This window comes from Lagopus muta, chromosome 1 (genome assembly GCF_023343835.1).
Source record: "Lagopus muta isolate bLagMut1 chromosome 1, bLagMut1 primary, whole genome shotgun sequence".
Lineage (NCBI taxonomy): Eukaryota > Metazoa > Chordata > Aves > Galliformes > Phasianidae > Lagopus > Lagopus muta.
Window position 1 is genome coordinate 95,659,871 of NC_064433.1, and position 20,761 is coordinate 95,680,631.

The window sequence follows — 20,761 nt, forward strand, 5'->3', positions numbered from 1 at the left end:
ACATGCTTTATTGTAAATTACCTTTAAATAGAGATTAAATGTGTAGAAAATTTCAAAAGAATGAGCTGCTGTAATAAGTCTAAAAAAATATTTTAAAATTTCCATATTTTTTACTTAGGATTTTCTCATAGTAGTGAGAAAGATACCTTGTTAGGATTATCTGATTTAAAGTAAGAGAAAACTACTTCCAGTAATCAACTACAATCTTTTCTGTAATCTTGCATCTGTCTGATTAAAGAATAAAGAAAATGAATTAATCTAATCCCACTAAATTGTTCAACATTATATTATAAATTTCACCACGCCATTTTTTAGTTCTTGGGATTCCTTATTTTATTTTCTAAACTGGGCAATGATTATATTCTCACCCTTACACATTGTTTATGAAGGCAAGTTTTTTCCATGAAGGAAGGAATTTTGTATTGTAGGATTTTAATTATATATATATATATATATATATACTTTTTATATTAACACTTCAGCGGGACTTGGAATTTTTATTGCATGCTTATTTTCTAGAATTTAAAATTTCAGAGCAGAGCTGTTCTTTGCTTCCTTCCCCAGTCATCAGATGACGTCTTTTTCAGACAGACACCTCTTTTTGTCGTGACATTTTTACGAAATTTTGTGTAAACCAGTAGAAAAATTTCCATCAACCTCCACATGACTAGATCACGTCTAAGGGTGTAGTATTCTGTAAGGCTATTTTTGTGTCTGTGAGCTATGCTATTAGTTGATATTCTTCACAGCTTTGCATCAAAACATGTCTAATGATTTTTTAAACATGAGAAGGAGAGTTGAAGCCAAAAAAGATTTCATTCAGCAGAAAAATATCTTGAATCTGGTTCTATGGTATTGTAAGTGTGACACATCTTAGTTTACATCATTCATTTTGAAAATTGGGTTTTATTATGAGTTTATAAATAAAATTTCCTTAATTTTGAGAGAGAGAGTGAGAAAAAAAAAAAAAAAACACCTTTAAACATTATCAATTTCTAGCTGGTTTAATCGTTTTTGACATGGTACGAGGTAGAAAAATCTTAAAATATGGCATGTGAGTATTTTTTGATATTTAAATCCTACTGTCTCATCTAAAAATTTCATTAGAGTTTTATTATGTGGCTGAGAGCCATAAGATATCTTCAAATCTCTTGTGCAGATCTCTGACATCTGGTTTTGTTTTTGTGTTTATGGGGCTAAGACAGCCACCATGGCTAACTGAAGACTTGTTGCTCTGTTCCCATTCTTTGGAAAAAGGTGGATGACCCAAACTCCCCTGTGTGTCTGGAGCTAAACTGAATAGAATTAATTGAGAACAATATTTTTCAGCATATATGATAGTCTAATAAAATTAACGCTGAAGAAATTCATTGCAGGGCATACAGTGGAATTAATGTTAGCCACAATAACATACCTTGTCTGATATACACTGAGCGTAAGTACCTACTATTTTTATACTGATTTAAACAAACAAAAATAAAAATAAATATTAAAACTTTGCAAACGTTACAAACACTAACTGATCATTACCTTAGTTAAGTTGAGACAATAAAAGCTGAAATAAAAAAATTCACAGTGTTACACATTCAATTTTTTAAAGAACAAAGCAAATATATGATACACATGCTTTTCTGAACAAAATGAAGAATGAGAACATAGTTTTAATAATGAAAAGCTTTACTAGACTTACGTTGAAAATTGTAAAGGTTGTTAGTAAATTTAATGTAGTCTTGCTCCTGTCTACCTGGTGACGTGTATATATACATCTATACATATATGCAAGTATGTAACCAGGCTTATTTGTCTACGTCTGTGACAAACACACTGTTATATTTTTGAATAAATAGTATTGCTTTTTAAAGTTTCTTAGTAAAGCTGTATGTGTAATTGTAAAATACTTCAGTTTCATATTCTTTAAATATAGACTATTATAATTATACCATGCAGACTATTTCAGAATCATGTTTTCATGTACTACGTCTAATAGAACTTTATTTAAAAGAATTCCTATAAAAGAAGTGCTAAACTGTAAATTTTACTTTATGAATTTCAGGCAAACGAAATGCTCAATAACAAAGTTCTTGAGCAGAGGAATCTTCAGTTTTATCACTCCTAAAAAGAAAAGAAATTCTCCGGTGATTTTAGATTTTATGTTTTTTTAACATTTTTGCAAATTAAAAAGAGGCTTTCTGACATCAGTAGCGAGCAGAATGCAAATGGTCTTTGGTCTCACAGGAGTGAAGATTACTTTTTTATGTGGGAAACTTGGCTAGAAAGTCATTGTGATTCTATCATAACATTTGAAGTTTCTTGGCTCTCAAACCTCAAGTTTCTGTTTTTTTATTGTTTTTTATTGGTTTTTTTTTCTTTTTTTTCTTTTTTTTCCCCGAGATTATTTGGAGTAGTTTATCAGCTTCACAGCCTCACAGCTTCCAGCAAATTCAGTGCCTGACAAGAATTGGACAAAAAAAAAAAAAAAAAAAAAAAAAATAGAACCCACCAAATCCAAACTTTTTTATTAATTTTTTTCCTTCCCTTTTTGATTTTTGGTTTTAGTTTTAACACTACAATTATTCTTCATTTTTCATTTATCATTCTTATTATTATACTTTTAAAATTCTGCCTTATGATTACCTTCCTTACCATCCCCTTCTCTGTGTTCAAAGTACTAGCATTTTCTTGTGCATTTGTTTTCATGAGGAATTGGAGAAATTCTTCAAGAAGAACACAAGAAAATCTTGCTCTGCTGCCAGCAGCAGAAATTTTGCATAGAAAACTATTTTGAGAGGGAAAACTGGGAGGGTGGTTTTGTATCTGCTGGGACAGAAATATGGAACAAAAGATTAAGTACTCAGTGCTATTCATACGCACTCTAGAAAATCTAAAAAACATTACCTGTCCCTTTAAAGAATGGTGAAAATTTTATATTTTTTGAAATTACTGGATAAGTTTGACTATTACTGTGTGCATATGTTCCTGTTTGAGAAATCGTATCTTTGGCTAATTTAGACTTTTATGGTTGCAATAAAATGAGATGTGGATTGCCAAAAAGAAAGAAATATGGCATGCAGTTGTAAAATTCTTTTGCAGAACTTCATAAGTTAATTCAAGACCCAGTAATTATTCATGAACTTATGGTAGTTCACATTCAAAAGCACGTATGCTTCTGTTCTGTAACAAATTTTATCCAGAGACACCTTACAGCCTACCCAGCCCCAACCTCTGCTGTGGGTAGGGCTGCCCTCCACTAGCTGCCCAGGGCCCCATCCAACCTGGCCTTGAGTGCCTCCAGGGATGGGGCACCACAGCTTCTCTGGGCAAATCTGCAAAGGATTTAGAGAATATACCCTAAACCTTTCACATCTCAACATTTTGATGTGAAAAAATATTTCATTGTAAATACAAATAATGATCTTCATAATATCTACAGTCACTTGTTGTAGTCTGCGTTTCAGCTGGCTACATATTTGGTTCCAAATGGTTTCAGATTTGATTATTTAAATTCAATACCAATGAAAATGAGTTTTATTGTTCATGTTAAAATTGTTTAAAATCTGTCTGGTTACATGGATGCCAATCATTAGTATTACTTGCTCCAAGAATAGTTAATATTGTGACGTGTAGTCTTAATTTCTTTAAACATTAAAAAGTGTCAAAAAAACAAACAGTTTTTAAAAGTGATTGCTCTACCCACTTTCTTTGGGGTTAATTTTAAAAAGCCAATACAATGAGTCTTAGCTGCAAATTTAATAGACTGCTTCATTACTCTATTAACGTCTGGCTAGGTTGTCTTTTGGCTAAAACTTCTGCAGATTTGAGGGAAAATTGTGTTCTTTCTTTTTCACTTCACTTGTCAGGTGAAGTATCATTTTCTAACTTACAACATGGCAAGTTATAGTTCCTAATTTCTGATGTACATGGCATTATGTAGCAAATACAGTAAGCATAGGAATATATGAAGAGTTGCCATGTTACATCTCAGAATCATGAATTCAAAATGTATCAAATTCTAAACAAACTGAGCAGGAATGCAAGTTACAAATATTAGTTTACTCTAGGGACTTCTATGTATGCACTGCACAATTTTGCTTTATGCCAACACTTCGGAGTCAGAAAATGGACCTCACAGAGTGAAACTGCCAACATGTGTTGTAAGCAAAGAATTATGTCATGTAGTGCTAAGGCTAATAGCTTAAATTATGGATAAATGGTAATGGATCCACAGGTGGCCTTACAATGCACATTACGAAGTCTAGCAGCTAGTTAAAGGAGAGGCTGTAATGTTACAAAACAAGATGTGAAGTGTTCTCTTAATTTTAGTCTCCATCTAATCTCTTACTATAAACAAATAGTAAATATATATTTTAATAAATATTACGCACACACATATATATGTGTGAGGAGACTTGAACTGCTCCAAAGAGAGAATTGTGTTGCACCAATCATATTAAAAGAAAATTGTTAAGGAATCTCTAGAAAGTTAGATTGAAGGGAAGATATGTATTAATTCAATCGATGACAAAATCTGAGAAAAGATTGTGTAAATATTTAGCCTGATTAACATTGTGTTTAATGAGTTAATTTTAAATAAACTGAGTTGGAACAACAGAAGTTATGAAGGGGATGAAGAGGTGGAAGAGAAAATGAGGAAGAAGTTGAAAAAAGAGGAGGGAGTGTAAGCATGGATTAGCAAAGGGAAGAGCTCAGTGCAGTTTTGGCAGGGTGCTCTCCCCTCCTTCCTTTTTTCCAGATGTCATAGAGGCTTATGTGGGATCAAAATCTGCCCTGAGAGTTGTGAACCAAAGGCTTCTTTTGATTTCTGTAGACTTCTTACAGAGTTGCTTGACTTATTTATTTGTTTGTTTGTTTGTTTGTTTGTTTTAATTGAATTCATTCATAAAAGCTGACTGCGTAGCAGAGCTAATGGTAGATCTTGGAAGGTGATGTCCACTGCATAGGAACACATCAATCCCCACGGCTGGCAGTCATACTCTGCACTTACCTCCTCCATAGCATTACTAGTCTGTATTTTAGCTAACATAAAGTCTTCAGTTTGACAAAATCGTGGTACTTCTTTTGCAAGGCGGAAGCAGGCTGCCACACTGTGTGCATGTACAGGCTTCATTTTTAGCCAACAGTGTCCTTATGAACTCTTCAGTCCTGCATATATATAAACTGTTTGCAGAACCAGTGAGCTTAGAGGATAATTTTTACTCCTTTCTAACACCTTCCCTTCTGAACTATATTGGAGTTTAGTAATATACTTTTAATACTTAAAAATTTATTATTTATTCTGGTGAGTCTGTGACTGTTGTTTTAAATATCTGACATAAATACAAAGAGGAGAGTGTTTTTGAATTATTTTCTTTTCTTGCCTCATAAATTTGAAACTATTTTCTTTACTGGCCTATTGAAAAAGACATGCTACAGCTTTCATCTTTAAAATAGCTCTGAGTGCACCTAGGTTAGCTGTCAACAGAGCAGAAATCTGTGAAATGCAGCAGAGAACAAAACCATATGTAAGTGAGAAGCAAATGTGTTAACTTAGCTAACATGGAAAACCAGATGATCCGAAATAGATTAGACTAGGCTTAATAATAAGAGGAAAAACAGGTTTTCTATGGGATGCAATGTGTTCAGACACTGAAACCATTTTACAGCATTCAGGGTACATTCATTTTCGTCTAAAGGGATTCATACTGATAACTCCAAAAGATGATAGTCATCCTTCTTATCTTATGGAAATCACTCTCTCATTTTCTCTTATTACTGTGACTTTCCATTTTATTTTTCTGTTAGACACACTGTATCTTACTTATCTGGGAGGAGAAAAAAAAAGCTGCCAATAAGCAGTGTTACTACAGAGCGTTGTCTCTTAAAGATTCATACTTTTCATAGTGTGATTTTTCCATGTTTTATCTTTCAGAAGGAGAATTTGATTATTAGATCCATATTGTTTTTGTTAAAACCACCTAACTTAAATGTATCATTTTTTATTGCCATAATGACAGATAAAAAGGATAACATGAACCCAAATCTGGAAGCCTAGTGCTGACATACAAGAAATTTCTTCAAGTGGATGACAAAAACCTCTGTGCATTACTTGAACCAGAGCTTATATTGGAAGTAGCTACCAATTAATATTGATTTTATTACTGAAGTTATTAATTACAAGTTGCTCATATGCTTAGGAATGTTAATTATCCTATGTGTTAGCTACTATGATATCATTCTATGACATAACACTCATACTGGTGATTATCTAGATTAAAATTTTTGATAGTTTATCATTGATTTCCATTAACACATCTGTATACAGTAATACTGTATGAAACACAAAATGCTGCGTGTTTCCCTGAGTGAACTGAGAAAGGATATTTGGTATGACGTATAAATAAAAGCCAGGCACAGTGGCCTGTGTACTGAGAACCTGTATATTGCAACACACAGAAAAAAAAAGAAAAAAAAAAAAAAGAGAAAAAAAAAGCATATTTGTTTTATATTTCACTTGAATGTAGAGTTAATATGAGATTTTCATTGGTAGCCTTAGCTCCATGCTCTTCAAGACATATTGGCTAGTGATGAGACATTTTTATTTCCATACAGCTATTAGGGATATGGGATTTTTAAGTCCAACAGCTCAGGGCTTGAATTAGAATTTAAGGTAAATGTTTTCATTTAGCTTATTGATTGTGTTCCAATTTACAGGATTACCCCATAGCTCTAACTCACCCAAAGAATCTCACTGGGGAGATTTTCAAAGAAGTCAGACCACTAACTTTCATTGAGTGCTGAAAATTATATTACTGCCTTCTGACTGGATATATAGCAATCCAGTTCCCATTGTTCTCTTAATAGGAATGAGCATCCATCTTTCTCAAGTAGGCTTTGAAAATGATGATCAAAGCAGAGAAGTCCAGATGCTCACAGTTTATCGTAGCTCTTCTATGGTCAGTGAATTATTTATACCATTTGAGACACAAGCCATGTCATTACTAAAATGATTATAAGTTACTTAGTCTCCAAAATAACAAAATTCAGCATGAAATAATTAAGTTTTCCCTAAAAATGGAAAATGTCAGAATGTCTTATTTTTTTATTTTTTTTAAATCCATTCATTCACACCAGTGCCATTTCCTGCTGAAGTCATCTCTCAGCTGGGATTTCTTTTTACTGGGCTATGAGGCTCTTTTATTCGTGTTATGATCAGTTGGAAACCAGTGCCCAGGAAATGCCCTCACACACTTGAGTAAAGATAGTGTAATGCTCTCAGTTTAGGTTGGAATAATGTTGGCAGATGCAGAAAAAATGCATCCAGGCTTTTGTACCTGGTTCTATACATTTTGTCTTATTTCCACTTCTCTTCCTATCTGCCAAAATGCCAGAATTCCGTGTGCTTCTGGTGCCATTCAACAGAGGAAAAAAATTATCTGATTTTGTGTTCTACTATCACCCCCCAATTTGTTTTCTTAAATAAGCAGAATGAATATGAGGAATATCTTCATCTTTTGGGGAAAAGTCACATTTTTAATATGTTTGGTAGTCTAGCTCCAGTTTCTAGCATTTTGAGCTGAAGTGTACAGCAAGGTCAGCAGACAAGGTATGTTGTGTTTTTTATTTTTATCTCCTGAGATTTAATCAGAAGATTACTGAAATAGCACCACTCCTGGGTTGATCTCTCATTATCTGTTATTCACGGATGTTGGCAGAGTCCTTAGCCAAACCTTTCCTTTACTCCTCGTATGGGGTCTCAGCACTGAATAGAGACTGGTTAACTGGGAATTAAAAAAGGAGGATAGTATAGTGGGTGGAGGCCATAGTGGAAAAAAAGAGAGTGAGGATGCTGCAACAGAGAGTGAGGAAGTTGAGCTAGGTAGAAAGGAAAGTAAGATTTCGGTAAAGAGCACTTAGCAAAGGAAAGAAGAATTTTAAATTATAAATAACAAGAAAAAAGCGACAAGCTTTGTCTCACATCTTGAAATCATCAAATCTTCCGATCTTCTGTGAATACTTTCTTGAAACCCACTAACGTTATATTTTAAGTATGTGAGAAAAAAGTAAATATAGAAATGCAAATAAGGCCTGGCAGATTAGGCTAAGAATCATTTTTGGATAAACAGGACAAGCACAGTTTATTTTGAGAGCCAAGTAGGATGGCATATTTTTACATTAAACAGTATTCGTTTTAGTCTTGCTGCATTTATCTTTGTCTAAACATATCCTTAGAATTCTTCACCACTCAGTAAACATCTCTACATTTGGCTGAATTAATAGGATAAGGATTACCAGTTTGTTAGAACAGATAATGATAAATTGTTTGCATAAATTAAATGTGTTTAGGACATTTGTAATCCATAAGTTTGATGTTAAAAGCATAAACATTATATTACAAAATTTTACTATCAACACAGACCAGGAACCCTGCTTCAATAAGTCTCATGCAGTTTCTCATTTATGACAACATAAAACGGTGGCTATACTGAAACATCAATTAATGCCTAACTGTGTAGATCTGTTAGTCGTATTGTTTCACATAAGTATCATTAATAATCATTATAAGAAGATGTGCAATGACATCTGTTTTGGGGTCAAAACAATATGAGGCAAAGTGCCTTTGAAAGATTGTGGTGCAATATCATAACACAAGGTCCTGAGGGCTCTTGAGATGTACTCAAATGTGTTTTTTTTGTTTTGTTTCATTTTTTGTTTTGTTTTCTGAACTAATGATTTAGTGCCAAAGCTAAAATAAGATTTTGAGATGTGGTGCTGTTGCAAGTCTTGCCTTCTTTACTAAAGGTGTTTTAGGATTCAGAGTGTAATGGTACTTTATGCTTCTAAGGAAGAATCTATTTTTATTGTATATTCCTGTGTGCGCCACTCTTTTGGCCCTTAGCAACTTGGCACTTTGGATAGTTGGCTTTTTTGTTTGTTTGTTTGTTTGTTTGTTTTTGTTGTTATTGATACTTTTTAACAATGTCTGTAGATGTATACATCTATACATGTATACAAGCAGTCCAGGATGCTGTGTCATGAAGTCGAAGTTAGCCACTTTCAGTATAGATAGCGGTCCTTAAGAAAGATTTCCTACTACAGACTTCATAAAGTTACAATGGCTCAGATGCTTACGTTATTTAGGAAGGCTGCTGTGGTTGTCTTTTTTTTTTTTCCCCCTAAATGTAAGTTTAGATATCGCTCATAGGATCTAGTTTTGCATTCTTAGCAACAACAACAAAACCACTTATCTGCTACATGTTTACAAATCTGTTTTTCTTTCATTTAATTTCTGACAGATTTAAAGAGTCTGTTGCAAAGGAAGAATAAATTATTTATAATGAGATTGGAAAATAATACAGGCATTTGTCTTGCTTTTCTCATACTAGTTAGGCCAACGATGTAGAATTTCTTGTAAAATATATAGTAGTAGTTGACCTAGGCTTCCAGACATTGTCTAATTCCCATTCTTCTACAGTCAGATGGAAAAATAAGTCAGGTGCTATTCTTTGATCCTTATATGTGTTTTGAAATCTCTTTTGTATTTGATGGTCTCAGACCCATGCACTTCAGGAAAAAATCTGTGCTACCTTGAGGGCACGAGGATAGATGGCAAACTGATAAGGCATATAAACAAGAAAATTATATTTTATTCCCTTGAAAACCAAATCATATCCTGCAAAGTTTTCATTAAGTGGAACTCAAAAAATATTAATTTTATAAAATAAATGAATATGCAAGAATTGTTGACTTAAACCAAGATTCATTTATACATATGGTACTTAAATCAAGATGAAGTAATATGTTGCAGAACTCTTTTTTTATAATGTTACTCTTGCTCTGCTGATGCTTGTGAATTTATTAGCAGCAGCATATGTATATGCATGCATGCATATGCAATTCAAGATTTATATGTGCTGAATGCTTTTTCCTCTTAAAATAACTTAAAAGGTAGCAAATATCATGTTCATACAGTGCTTAGTGCACTGTTGGGGTTCAATAAGTAAAAACAAAACGTAAAGGATATGTTAGTAGGGAGGTGAATTTTGTGTATTTATTAAATTTTATGGATTTGGATCTTGATTGCCTAACTAAAATTAAGGCAGGTTTTGTTTTGTTTTATTTTTTGTTTGTTTTATTTTTTGCTTGTTTGTTTTTTTGCCTTGGTCATTAAGAAAAGATTAAAGAAATGGGTAATTTGACAAGAAAAATAAAAAAAATCTAAGGTATGTTTTGCAGTCTTCATGCATCTGTCTCCATCCTCAAGGTCTTTTGTTTGGGTTTTGTGCTTAACGGCCAAACACCACAACCGGGCAAAAAACCTTACAGAGCTGATCTGGCAACTTTTCCATTTTCCCAAGCTTGTAAGAGTAATATGATGTGTAGGCCTGCCCACTCCCCTACACTCACAAGTTATGTGAGTGTGCCATTCACTTTCCAGAATCATGCTGTTTTCAAGGCAAACACCGCTTGAGTTGATCTCCCCAAAGTTAAGAGAGTCATGGGGGCTGCTAAATAAAACCTGGGTAACTTTTAGCTTTACTGAGTTCTGTAACTGTTGTCCTGTCGTGCCTGAAGTCTCTGCAATTGCCTCACGGAGGTTCTCTAATAGTCACCAGGTTTTCTGTTTCTTTTAAAGTGGGAGACTTTCAGAAGTGCATCAAAGGCAACATAAGAATTCTGTGTGGCAGTAGTTTAAGTACTGCTTGCACTGCAGAAATAGGACCTGCTTTTTATTGCAAACCAGATAGACACCTTAAAATCAAGGACCCTGAAGGGGGCAGCTCATTGCTCTCTGCAACAAGAGGGAGAGAGTAATTACACAGCCTTACCTACTGACACCATCCTGCATGGCTTTCAGGAGAACACAGCTCTTGACCCCATGCTGTACAGGCTGGACTCTTCCTTGTCTGCCCTGTCTCTAGCAATAATACAGTGTGTGACTTTCTGGAACAAGCCAGACTATCCATTTCCAGCACAATCAGTGTCTTCAGGAGAGGATGACGAGAGAACTCCCTGTGTGAGGAAGTGGCTTTGTGAGGAGAGTGGAGGGCTTCTGTGTGCATGGGAGCTGACTTGGCTCCTTACAGACTTCCAGAGTGAGAGGCTGCAGCTTTCATCATGTCTCAAGGAGAGAAGTATCCCCAAACAGAAGAGAGGGAAGTTGATTTAAATTCTTCTGGAAGGCTAGGCCAAGGTGCTGCACAGATCTCTGCCACCCTTTAGAAGATAAACGTGATGCCTCTAATGGAGGGAGAGAGCTTTAGAGAAAGTTCTGCTCTTCGTGGTTAAAGAATACGGATGATATCTGATCCAAGGACAGAGCTGTGCAGTAAATTGATAGTGACTTTTATCTAGCACACAGTAAAACAAAAATAGACAGGCTAGGGCATTATGAAAGCTGAGGAGAAAAGAAATTGAGCGTCTGAAGATTTTGGAGAATGACATATGTCAAAGCTAGATAGAGCTACTCTAACACAGACTGTAAATTCATTTCGTAATTTTGGTCCTTAATCTGACCAAGCTGTAATGTATGAATATCAGAAAGGTACCCCATCTTGGTGTAACCTCTTCAGGTGTTCTGCTTCCTCTATAAAAATGATGTTGACATGGCTGATTCCAAAAATAATTACATTGCTTTTGGATAAGCTTTCAAATTGCTAAGGAGCTCACATGAGCAGAAATTATACTTCAGAAACTGAAACCAGTTACATGAGCTATAAAACACTGAATCACATAGAAGCAGGCTACCTTTTATTGGGCTTCACACCTCTGAATGCTTAATTAGTTCAGTTTTACTTGGTACTCAAGGGAGGAAGGCAGCAGATGGGCATTACTCCTGTGGCAGTTAATGCCCACCAAATTTTGCTAACCAGAAAGATGGTGCATAAGACACTCTGTTACTCTGAAGGTGATACAAAAGCCTTTTTGGTAATACATTTTCCCTTTCTTACTGCACTTTTTGTGTGAATGAAGAAAAAAATGGTCACTTAGGTGATGCTGCTTTGCGCATCCTTTCCCATCCATCAGGATGTGGGGACATTTTCTGCAGGCAACCAGACAGAAAAAATGGGCGCAACCTCTGCAAAAAATGTCAGGTTTTGTAACCTGAAAAGTACCTTTCCATTATTCTTGTAAGATAAAAAGCCATCTAGCCTACAGTTCTGAAACTTTCCAGTAGCTCTGTGAAAGATTATGTACTAGATGAAACAAGTGCTTGGTCTGAGGGCTCAGCAGACATCTGTGGAAACACCAATTGGCTGTACCATTTGGCTTTTGCTCAGAGCAAGGCTCGATGAGCTCTGGACCTGGGATGTACAATGCAGGGGTTTCTTCTATGAGGCACCTCTAGATTTTGGCTTGCATTTTTTTTGCCTGGCTCATCCTGGAATTCCATGCTTTGTCTTTTCTTTTCTTCTTTTTCCTGGAGGAGATGGGAAGGTGAAGTGGGTGTGTGTGGTAGGGGGAGCCTGAAAATCTCTATCTTCTGTCCTACCAGCAGTGCACTGCAAACTGCAGAATCACAGCCTTATGCTTTTTATGCTCAACACTGCAGCTGTCATTCGAACAGACAATTTTTCTGCATTCATAGTAAACTGCATCTTTTAATATTACTGCTGATGTACTTCTGAAGGACCACTTTGTGTTAGATGAACTTTTTTCCCATTCTGTGTATTGATGCAATAAGGAATTTGGTGCATTCAGCTGTCTTACATAAGCAGCAGAATGATGAGTCATCTTCAGAAACTGAATATTCACATGCTTCTCTGACATGAGTTATGTGCTACAAAAGGCAATCTGAAATTTCCTAGCACTTTATTTTAACACTCTATGTTCCCATGGGAGTTATTTTTGTTGTGGGCAGAGGCCTAATGGCAGGCAAAGGGCTGAACCCCCTGTTGTTCTTCAGCCCATAAATGTGATTCCTGTAGAATGAAATGACTGAAAAAAATCAAGCTTCTGCATCAGGAAATTCCTCTGGTACTGGGACTTGGTAACTCACTGACCAGACCCTGTGCTGGCTCCATATGCCAAAACCACCACCTTCTGGTCATCTGCACATGGGAGACGGATAACTGTGTGGAGCTTGCTGGGGCCAGGGAAAAAACTGTAATGTTTAGCATTACATACTTGTAATGTGTAACATGTGTGGGGTTTGACAGAGCCTGTTCTTTGTGTCCCGTGCTGTAAATGCTTCAATTCTTGTACTGAATATAATTAGCCTACACTGAAGCGAAAGCATCTCTCCTTTCCTGATTTCTTCAGTTAGTCAGATTGATGAAACAGAGCCTTCCCTTTCCAGTTCCCTGGTCCACATTTGTATCCCCCTTTTTAAAGGGCTTCTTTAATAGTAATGGAAGAGAGTCTGATATAATACCTTACAATACTAGCTATCTTCTAGTTTTAGGTGAATAATTTGCACCTGGTCTCTTTTGGAAAGCTATCATCACTAACATCAGAGCATCTGGAGATGAATGGCGTCAGATGGCTGTGTTTTAACTGGTCACTGTGAAATATCTCAATAGCAATAATCATTTTGAGTTCAAATTTCATAAAGAGCAGTAGTCATGAACACCATATGTGAATAGATAGACATTATGACTAAAATAGCTTATTTTTTCTCTTCTTTCTCTGTAATTGAAATCATATCTAGAAATTTATTCTGGTATTCTTTATTCAAAAACCTCCTTCATTCTACAGCTCAGTTACAGCCTTAGCATATACCTGACAGCTAGCATGCCACGTGTGATTCGTACGGTCAGCTTGTAGAACACAAATTCTTTGCTGCTGTATTAAGAAAATGAGTTTTACCATTGCAAGTATTTCTGAGGCTGATGATTCTGATGTTAAGGAGCTGGATATTTTGTAAGTTCTTTTATTATGTGTAAATTTAGATTTAATTTAGACTAAACTACTCTGTCACCACAAGTGAAAAGCATTCCACGAATGACAATTTTTGTCTCACAGGATCTAGCTTTTCCAGGCCTCCATGGGCCATGTGGGATGATTTTGTAACTGTGGGCAGCAGATCATTACTGTTATGTTTCTGCCCTGAAAATGTTTAGGTCTCTGGGAGAAGTCTGTGATTCCACTGCCCAGCCCAGCTGGGTGCTGAGATAGCCCTGCACAGCTGGCTCAGTGGGCAGTGGGATGCTGGCACAGCTGGGCTGAAGGTACAGCTCTGTTTGGCAGCAGACGAAGGCAGGCAAGGACAGCATCAATTCTCAGTGCTCTTTGCTGCATGCTTCTCTGTCAGCAAACTGCTCCATTCCTCCAGGGGCTACTGGCAAAAACCTGGTTATCACTATTTGTATTGCTTTCCCTCGAAATAGAGGATGTTTACGCTAAATAAAAGGCAGAGTACTTGAACACTGTAAGAAAATGTTTCTTTTTTTTAAGCCTTTCTCCTCCTTTTCCTCCCCACCCCCTCCCCCTGCCACCCTTTTGCTGTGAGTAGGAGAGGCAGCTCCACAAACTGTCCTTTTGCACCGTTGACAAATGTAATGAATTTTGAGCTTCGACATTAAACACCCTGTGTCGCCTGCTCAGTGAAACTGCAGTGAAGTATGCAAGTCAAGGAGAAAAAAAGCCAAACCACCACCTCTGCTTTCAGCCTGCCTGTGCCTTGTGTTACGGTGCTGTGGGGAGCATTGATAAACACTGGGAAGAGCTGAGAGGTGGCAGAGGCAGGTTAGGAATCAGTGGCTCCTGTCAGACCACAGAGATCTGTCCCTACGTCTCCTGCAGCATCTGAGTGCCAGATTCACCTGCTCAGAGAACGCCTTTGCAACAGTTCTGTTTTCACATGCCCTGGATAAAAGGAAGAAACGATGCAATGGAAATATAATTTTTAGTAAGCATTTCTAATAGAAATGGTATTTTACATTTCCCTCTGCCTCTGCTGAGTAAGTGCTATTTAGCTCCAATTATTCATTCCTAAGGAAAGTCTCCTAATTCATCTTTATCAGTACTGCCAGGTAGAGGTTATTCATTTTTCTTTACCTGGCATGGCTGTGCTGTCACTGCTGCTGCTGCTGTGGCTGGTAGGAGTCACTGCTGCTGTGGACTTCTCGCCCAGAATGAGAGCGGGGTCAAGGTGGAAAGGTGAAAAGAACCGTGAGTAACCTGGGCTTTTCCTACTCTTCTTCTCTGCTCTGTACTCAAAGAAATGTGTTAGGCCTCATTTAGCCTTGTAAGTCCTCCTCTCCGGGAGATTGTTCTTTAATAATAATCTGAAGGCCGTGTAATTATTGATAGTTAAATATGCATGCAGAAATCTGAGGCCACACCTTCTGTCCTCTCCACACATCTGCAGTGCTGTGTTTCCTGCAAGCTTCCCGAACAGCCTGTGCTGGTTAACTCCTGTATTTCCAGGGAGCTGCAGGACTTCCAGGATACCATCAGCTGTGCCTTTTCTATTTACAGCCTTACCATGTTACATGTTATTTCAAATGTTGGCATTGATAGAGGAGCAAATTTTAAAGGTGTACTGATTATGTGGAGGAAGCTTGTAACCACGGTGATTATGCTCAGTAAATTTATTGGTATAAGCAGCATAACTGCAGCTTAAATCAACACATTTAGAAGATGGGATTTAACACAGCATTGCCACTTGTGCAACATTTGTCAATGTTGCATTTATAAAGGAAGAAAGAAAGAACTTTACTATTAGAAAAGGGAAGCAGATGAGTCATGGCAACATTTGGGAGTGAGACTGCAGGACTTTGTGCTGCATACACAGCTGTTTGACTGAAGAATCTGGATGATTGTTTTCATTTAAAGGCAACTCATACTTGCTGAGATTATTCTTTATGCCTGTCCAGCTATATAAATAAGCATGCTTTTTATAGGCAACATACTGTTACCATTATGCATGTGGTTTTTTTTTGCAGTACTTTTTTTGAAAGTACCTAGACTATTAAAAGGGGAAGAAGTGTTGAAAGTGGAACGAAAGCTTTCAGTTTAATTCACTTGAATGTCATGTGACTGACTGGAAAATGTACGTGATGAAAGTCTTTATATTAACATAACTTCGGGGAGTGCTGTTGGTATCCTTGGGATGCATATCATCTTGACTGTCCTGTTATCTGAAAGCTGATCCACAGCTTGACTAACACTTGTGTTTCCTAAAACATGGACATACATAACAGTAAATCTGCCCCCAAATCATCAGCCTTAAAGGAAGACGTACTGGCCAGAGTGGAACAGAGAACAGAATCATCCATTAATGAGTAATTTACATACAAAAAATGCACTGTTTAAACTAGCAAGCTGCTGATACGTGCATTAATATGTTAATATATGTGTGATATGTGCATTAAATGCTGCATATAACATCTTGCAGTTTGTGAATAGTTAAGCACAATAGGTAATTATGTCTGAAAGAACTCTTTAATTTAATGGATGTGTATACTAATGCTCAAATCAACTTGAAACATGTTGACTGAAATTTTCTTAGTGAAAAGGCCATCTAAAATATGTCTGCATATCTATTCAATCACTGTTAGAAAAAAAGACAGCACTCAGAGTAAACAGACTGTATTTCCAGTTTTGACATATTGTTTTTCAGCTGTTTGAAAGTTCATGATGTTCACATGAAAGTTCACAACTTAGACTGAAAAAGTGAAATAGATGGAGGTGTAAGTACTAATCTCTCACAAAAGCATTACTGAACAAAAAGTAGTCACTTTGGGATGGCCTTTAGCCATCATAAGTAAACTGCACAAAAATTCAGGAGGTTAAAAGCACCTCACCTTTAGGAATTTGTTTTGCACCTATAGTAGGTCATTTAATGACTTCAGCAGTTAGCAATTAGACCTTATGGATTCAAATTTTTGTTTTCTTCTGTAAGAACAGGTCTTCTCTATCTAGCACATATATAAATCACTGATGCAGGCTTAGAGGAAAATCAAAGATATAAATTAGTTATATTGGTTATATTAGTTTATATCTTACTGATAGTACAACACTTAACTGTAGAATGTGTTAAGAGTTACAGACCTGAATCAAGTCTCCTTGCAATTCAGAGATGTTTGGATCAGATCCTAATAGTCCTTTTAATAGTAATATTAAATCCTAATAATATTAATTACTATTTTAACTAAGAAGAACTGTTCTGCTAAAGAACTCTCAAAAGAATCATATTTTGATTGTATGCCATTTGGCTTTTGCTATCCGTGATGCCAAAATTCCTCTGGTTGCAGAATGCAATTGTCTTGCAGGGATGCATGCTATGAGAATCAGATAACTCCTTTTGGAGAAAAGAGAAAACTAAAATACAATGTAATCATAGCTGTTTATTTCTTTGTCAGTAGATACTATATGTTTGCCTGTGAATTGATCAAATATTGAAGGTGTTCTCTTGCTGGTTTATTCTTGCACATCATGGTTAAAATAGTAGTAAAATATAAAACAACAACAAAATAAAAAGCTCTCTGAAATTGTGTTGCATAGTATAGTTTGTTTAGTTGAGTTATGCTTAAATTCCATAGCCCAAGCCAAAAACACGTCTCAATAAAAGGGGACAAAGCTGTTTTCTTCTGCTCTTCAACAAGAATTTTCACGAAAGCATTCAGTAGTAGCAGTTTTACAATGCTTTGAAAGACTTCTGTTTACAATATAGACAGATTTAAAAACACTTTTCTTCAAGTACTCTTTTAAAGGATAGAATAACTTTCTATTTCTTAGATTCCTTCTTAGGATTCTCTATGAAGTTTTTCCACATAAGATCATAATATATTAAGAGGAACGAGTCATCCAGAAAAGTCATAATGATACAAGTTCTATCAATGCTTCTCAGGACCAGAGTAGTCCAGCAAGGGCCACAATAAACTTTTACTTCTGTGAGGTGTTTGCTTTCCTTGAGCTTACATCTACTTGGAAGAAGCTGTGTTCTTCACTTACATAATGGTATTGGAGCAGGGAGTTTTGTAGCCATGTTTCTGACCTTCTTTCTGGAAGCGTTGGCTTACTGTTATTTGCACACATCAAACCTCTGCATCCAGCACAGCTCACACACAGCTTAGAGGTGAAAGTGGGACAGAGGACAACAAAGAATAGGTTGCTTCTGCCAGACCAGTTAGTGTAATCCAGGGGGGCTATATGCTGCACACTTCTTCCAAGAGCAGGTTCTTTAGAGCAGGTGGGCCATCAGGGTTAGGCCAGCTGGGCTGCCTGGGCAGGATCAGGTTGTCCACACATGTTGGGGAGCCACGGCCCAGAGGTGACACTGCCTACATGTGTCTCTGGGTGTGGGGGTGACCACTGCCAGGCAAACAGCTGCTGGGAGCAGGCAGAAGGTTAGATGATCTGTGTGGGTGAACTCTCCTGGTTTGGTGTCAAAAAGTGTAGACTGAGTACACCTGCTTTAGATTACTAAAAATAAGTGTTCTTTCAGAGAAACCAGCAAGTTTCTTATATTAAAGAAAGAAAGGAGAAAATAATATTTATCTCAAACTCTTACACAGTAGTCTTTAATGTTAAAATTCTTCTTTTGTTATAGTATTTACCCTGGCATCAAATATTTGTAATTTGCAAGTTTGTCTGTTAATATTATCATCTTGCACTTTCTGCTTCATTGAAAGCTTTAAAACAAATAACAAACTGTCTAGTGACCTTGGTGTCAAAATCAGAAAGTAAAGATTTAACCTTTCCTAACCTTGAGGCCAGATTCAAAATGCCTTTTTTTCTGCTTTCAGGTAGACGTATTTCTTACAAGAAATCATGTTTCACACAAAACTGTCTTGCAGGCCAGGATTTTATCACAAACTCTTTAAAGTCAAGTAACTCTCAAAAAGAACTATGAAAAGAAAATATAATCACCTTTAAATGCTGGTGACTTTTTCTTCTTGAGTAGATATGGCTAAAAAGTAATTGCAGAGAATTATGGAATAAGAGCATAAGAAAAGGGAGAAGAAACAAAAGCTTGAGAAATTAATAGCTGAAGAATGAAGGAAAGGGAAAGAAAAGGTAGTAATGTAGAGGGGCAGAAATCATGCTACTTCCGTTATCACTTAACTGATTTGCAACTTCTCTTCAAAACTGCTTATATCGTGGTATTAACTTTATCTCTCCTCTTTCACCATGCTGTCTGTAGGATCTGGGAAGTGACCTCTTCTATTGACAATTTCACTTTGAATTTTAATTTCTCCAATTTATGAGGATAAAATTGAACGGTTTCATTTTAAAATTGCACCGTAAGACTTTGCAGTAGAACTGAAGTGAGCTGACATTGATTCAACAAATTTAAGTATTTCAGAGGAATTATAGTTAGGAGCATACGGTGCCCCAGAACTTTTGAGCTTTAATAAACGTGAATGAAATGAAACAAAATGTTGGCACACAGGTACTGTTCAGCATAGTCAGTGAAGCTGCTGTGAAATTACATTTCTTTAAGGCCCTCTCTGCAATTGAACAGAACCCTTCCTTAGATGTTTTTAAGTCCTTATATGAAAAGTACAGTTTCTGTGCACAGTATTGTGCTATTTTTGAATAAAATTACTTGATTTGAATTTGAGGAACTTTGCATTTAATTAAATTCTTCAGAAGAAAAAATAAATCTTTTTATAACTTAGTTATATTGAGAGACCTTTTTCATTCAGTCTTCCTGTAACATCTGCTAAGGCAGGGATGTGTACATTATCCTCTAAGTATAGTTGTTGATGATTTATTTTTAATCACACTGTAATCAAATCTTTAAACATTAGATGTAATACCTAACACAAGAATTTGTGGGGTTTTGGTTTTTTTTTTCTTGTTTTTTTTTAATTTGTCGCTGTTTCTTTTAGCTGTTATCTGACAACAACTGAAGAATTAATAACACTGTTGCACATGTACTCCACTGAAGTCCTCTGACTGGTTTCCCTTCTTTTTATTTATTATCTTCAGTATTCAGACATCCTGATTATTCATCTCCTTCTATCTCTTCTCTTGGTGATACATGGACACATTAGGCATGAGTACTCAATGGGAATATGAAAACCATTCACTTCTTCCTAGAAATGTAGCTTATGGTGCTCCTAGTCTGCTCTCCTGCCAAGAGTAGCATTATTAACACCAAGATTAAAAAATCACAAGGTTAGATGAGTAAAAAATCTCTCAGTCATGACCTGACGGCCTTGTGCTTGCATTCAGTTGCTCCATTTTCATGCTGTTTATCAACACAAGAAAAATTCAAAATGTCACCACTTATCTCCAGGGCCTGAAGCTTCAACTGGTACACTGTCTTGTGTCCCACTACCAATGAAACTGCAAGACATGGCAAGCCACATGAAACAGAGATGCATTACTGCCCTGGTAGGGATAAACTATTTCTGAATCACAATACCTTCTGGACATTTTTTTTTTTTCTTTAAGAAAATCTTCCTTTTGGATGATATTTCTCCTCTTCTAGAAAATTAGAAATCCCACTGTAATCTTTCTTTCCCTCATCCACCAAGGGAGACAAGGACTCTCGATTTGTTCCCACCCCTCCAGGGGATGCCAACTGGGAATATAATTGTATTGTGCTGTTTTGACAAATAGTTGGGAGTATCTTTATCTTTTCATCTCATGTTTTGATTTCTCTTCTGTCTTATTCTTATTCCTTTTTCTGTACTGCATAATTCTCTAGTGGCTCAGTTGTGAGCTGTGTTCTTCAGCTTCATGTCCATTGCAGCTTTTCTACTGCTCTGTGTTATCTTTGCCAGCCCTCATGGCAGTGAGCCTGGGGCAGCCATGGAGGTAAGCCAGCAATGGTTGATACTCTGGGTCATTCATAGGATTTTACTGT

The 20,761-nt window shown here is 36.3% G+C and overlaps 1 protein-coding gene across 10 annotated transcripts in view; it reads left to right on the forward strand.

Moving 5' to 3' along the window:
* Window positions 1-20,761, forward strand: part of ROBO1 (roundabout guidance receptor 1) — a 694,688-nt gene that overhangs the window by 168,644 nt on the left and 505,283 nt on the right. For 2 of the 10 annotated variants that reach the window (XM_048933856.1, XM_048933867.1), the window contains exon 1: window positions 14,561-15,108. The exons of 6 other annotated variants lie outside the window; for them this stretch is intronic. In XM_048933856.1, coding sequence (XP_048789813.1) covers window positions 15,000-15,108 — 109 coding nt within the window. In that variant the 5' untranslated portion in view covers window positions 14,561-14,999. Of the gene's footprint in view, window positions 1-14,560; window positions 15,109-20,761 lie in introns of those variants that run through there. 2 more of the 10 variants (XM_048933862.1, XM_048933863.1) reach the window with 2 other exon arrangements.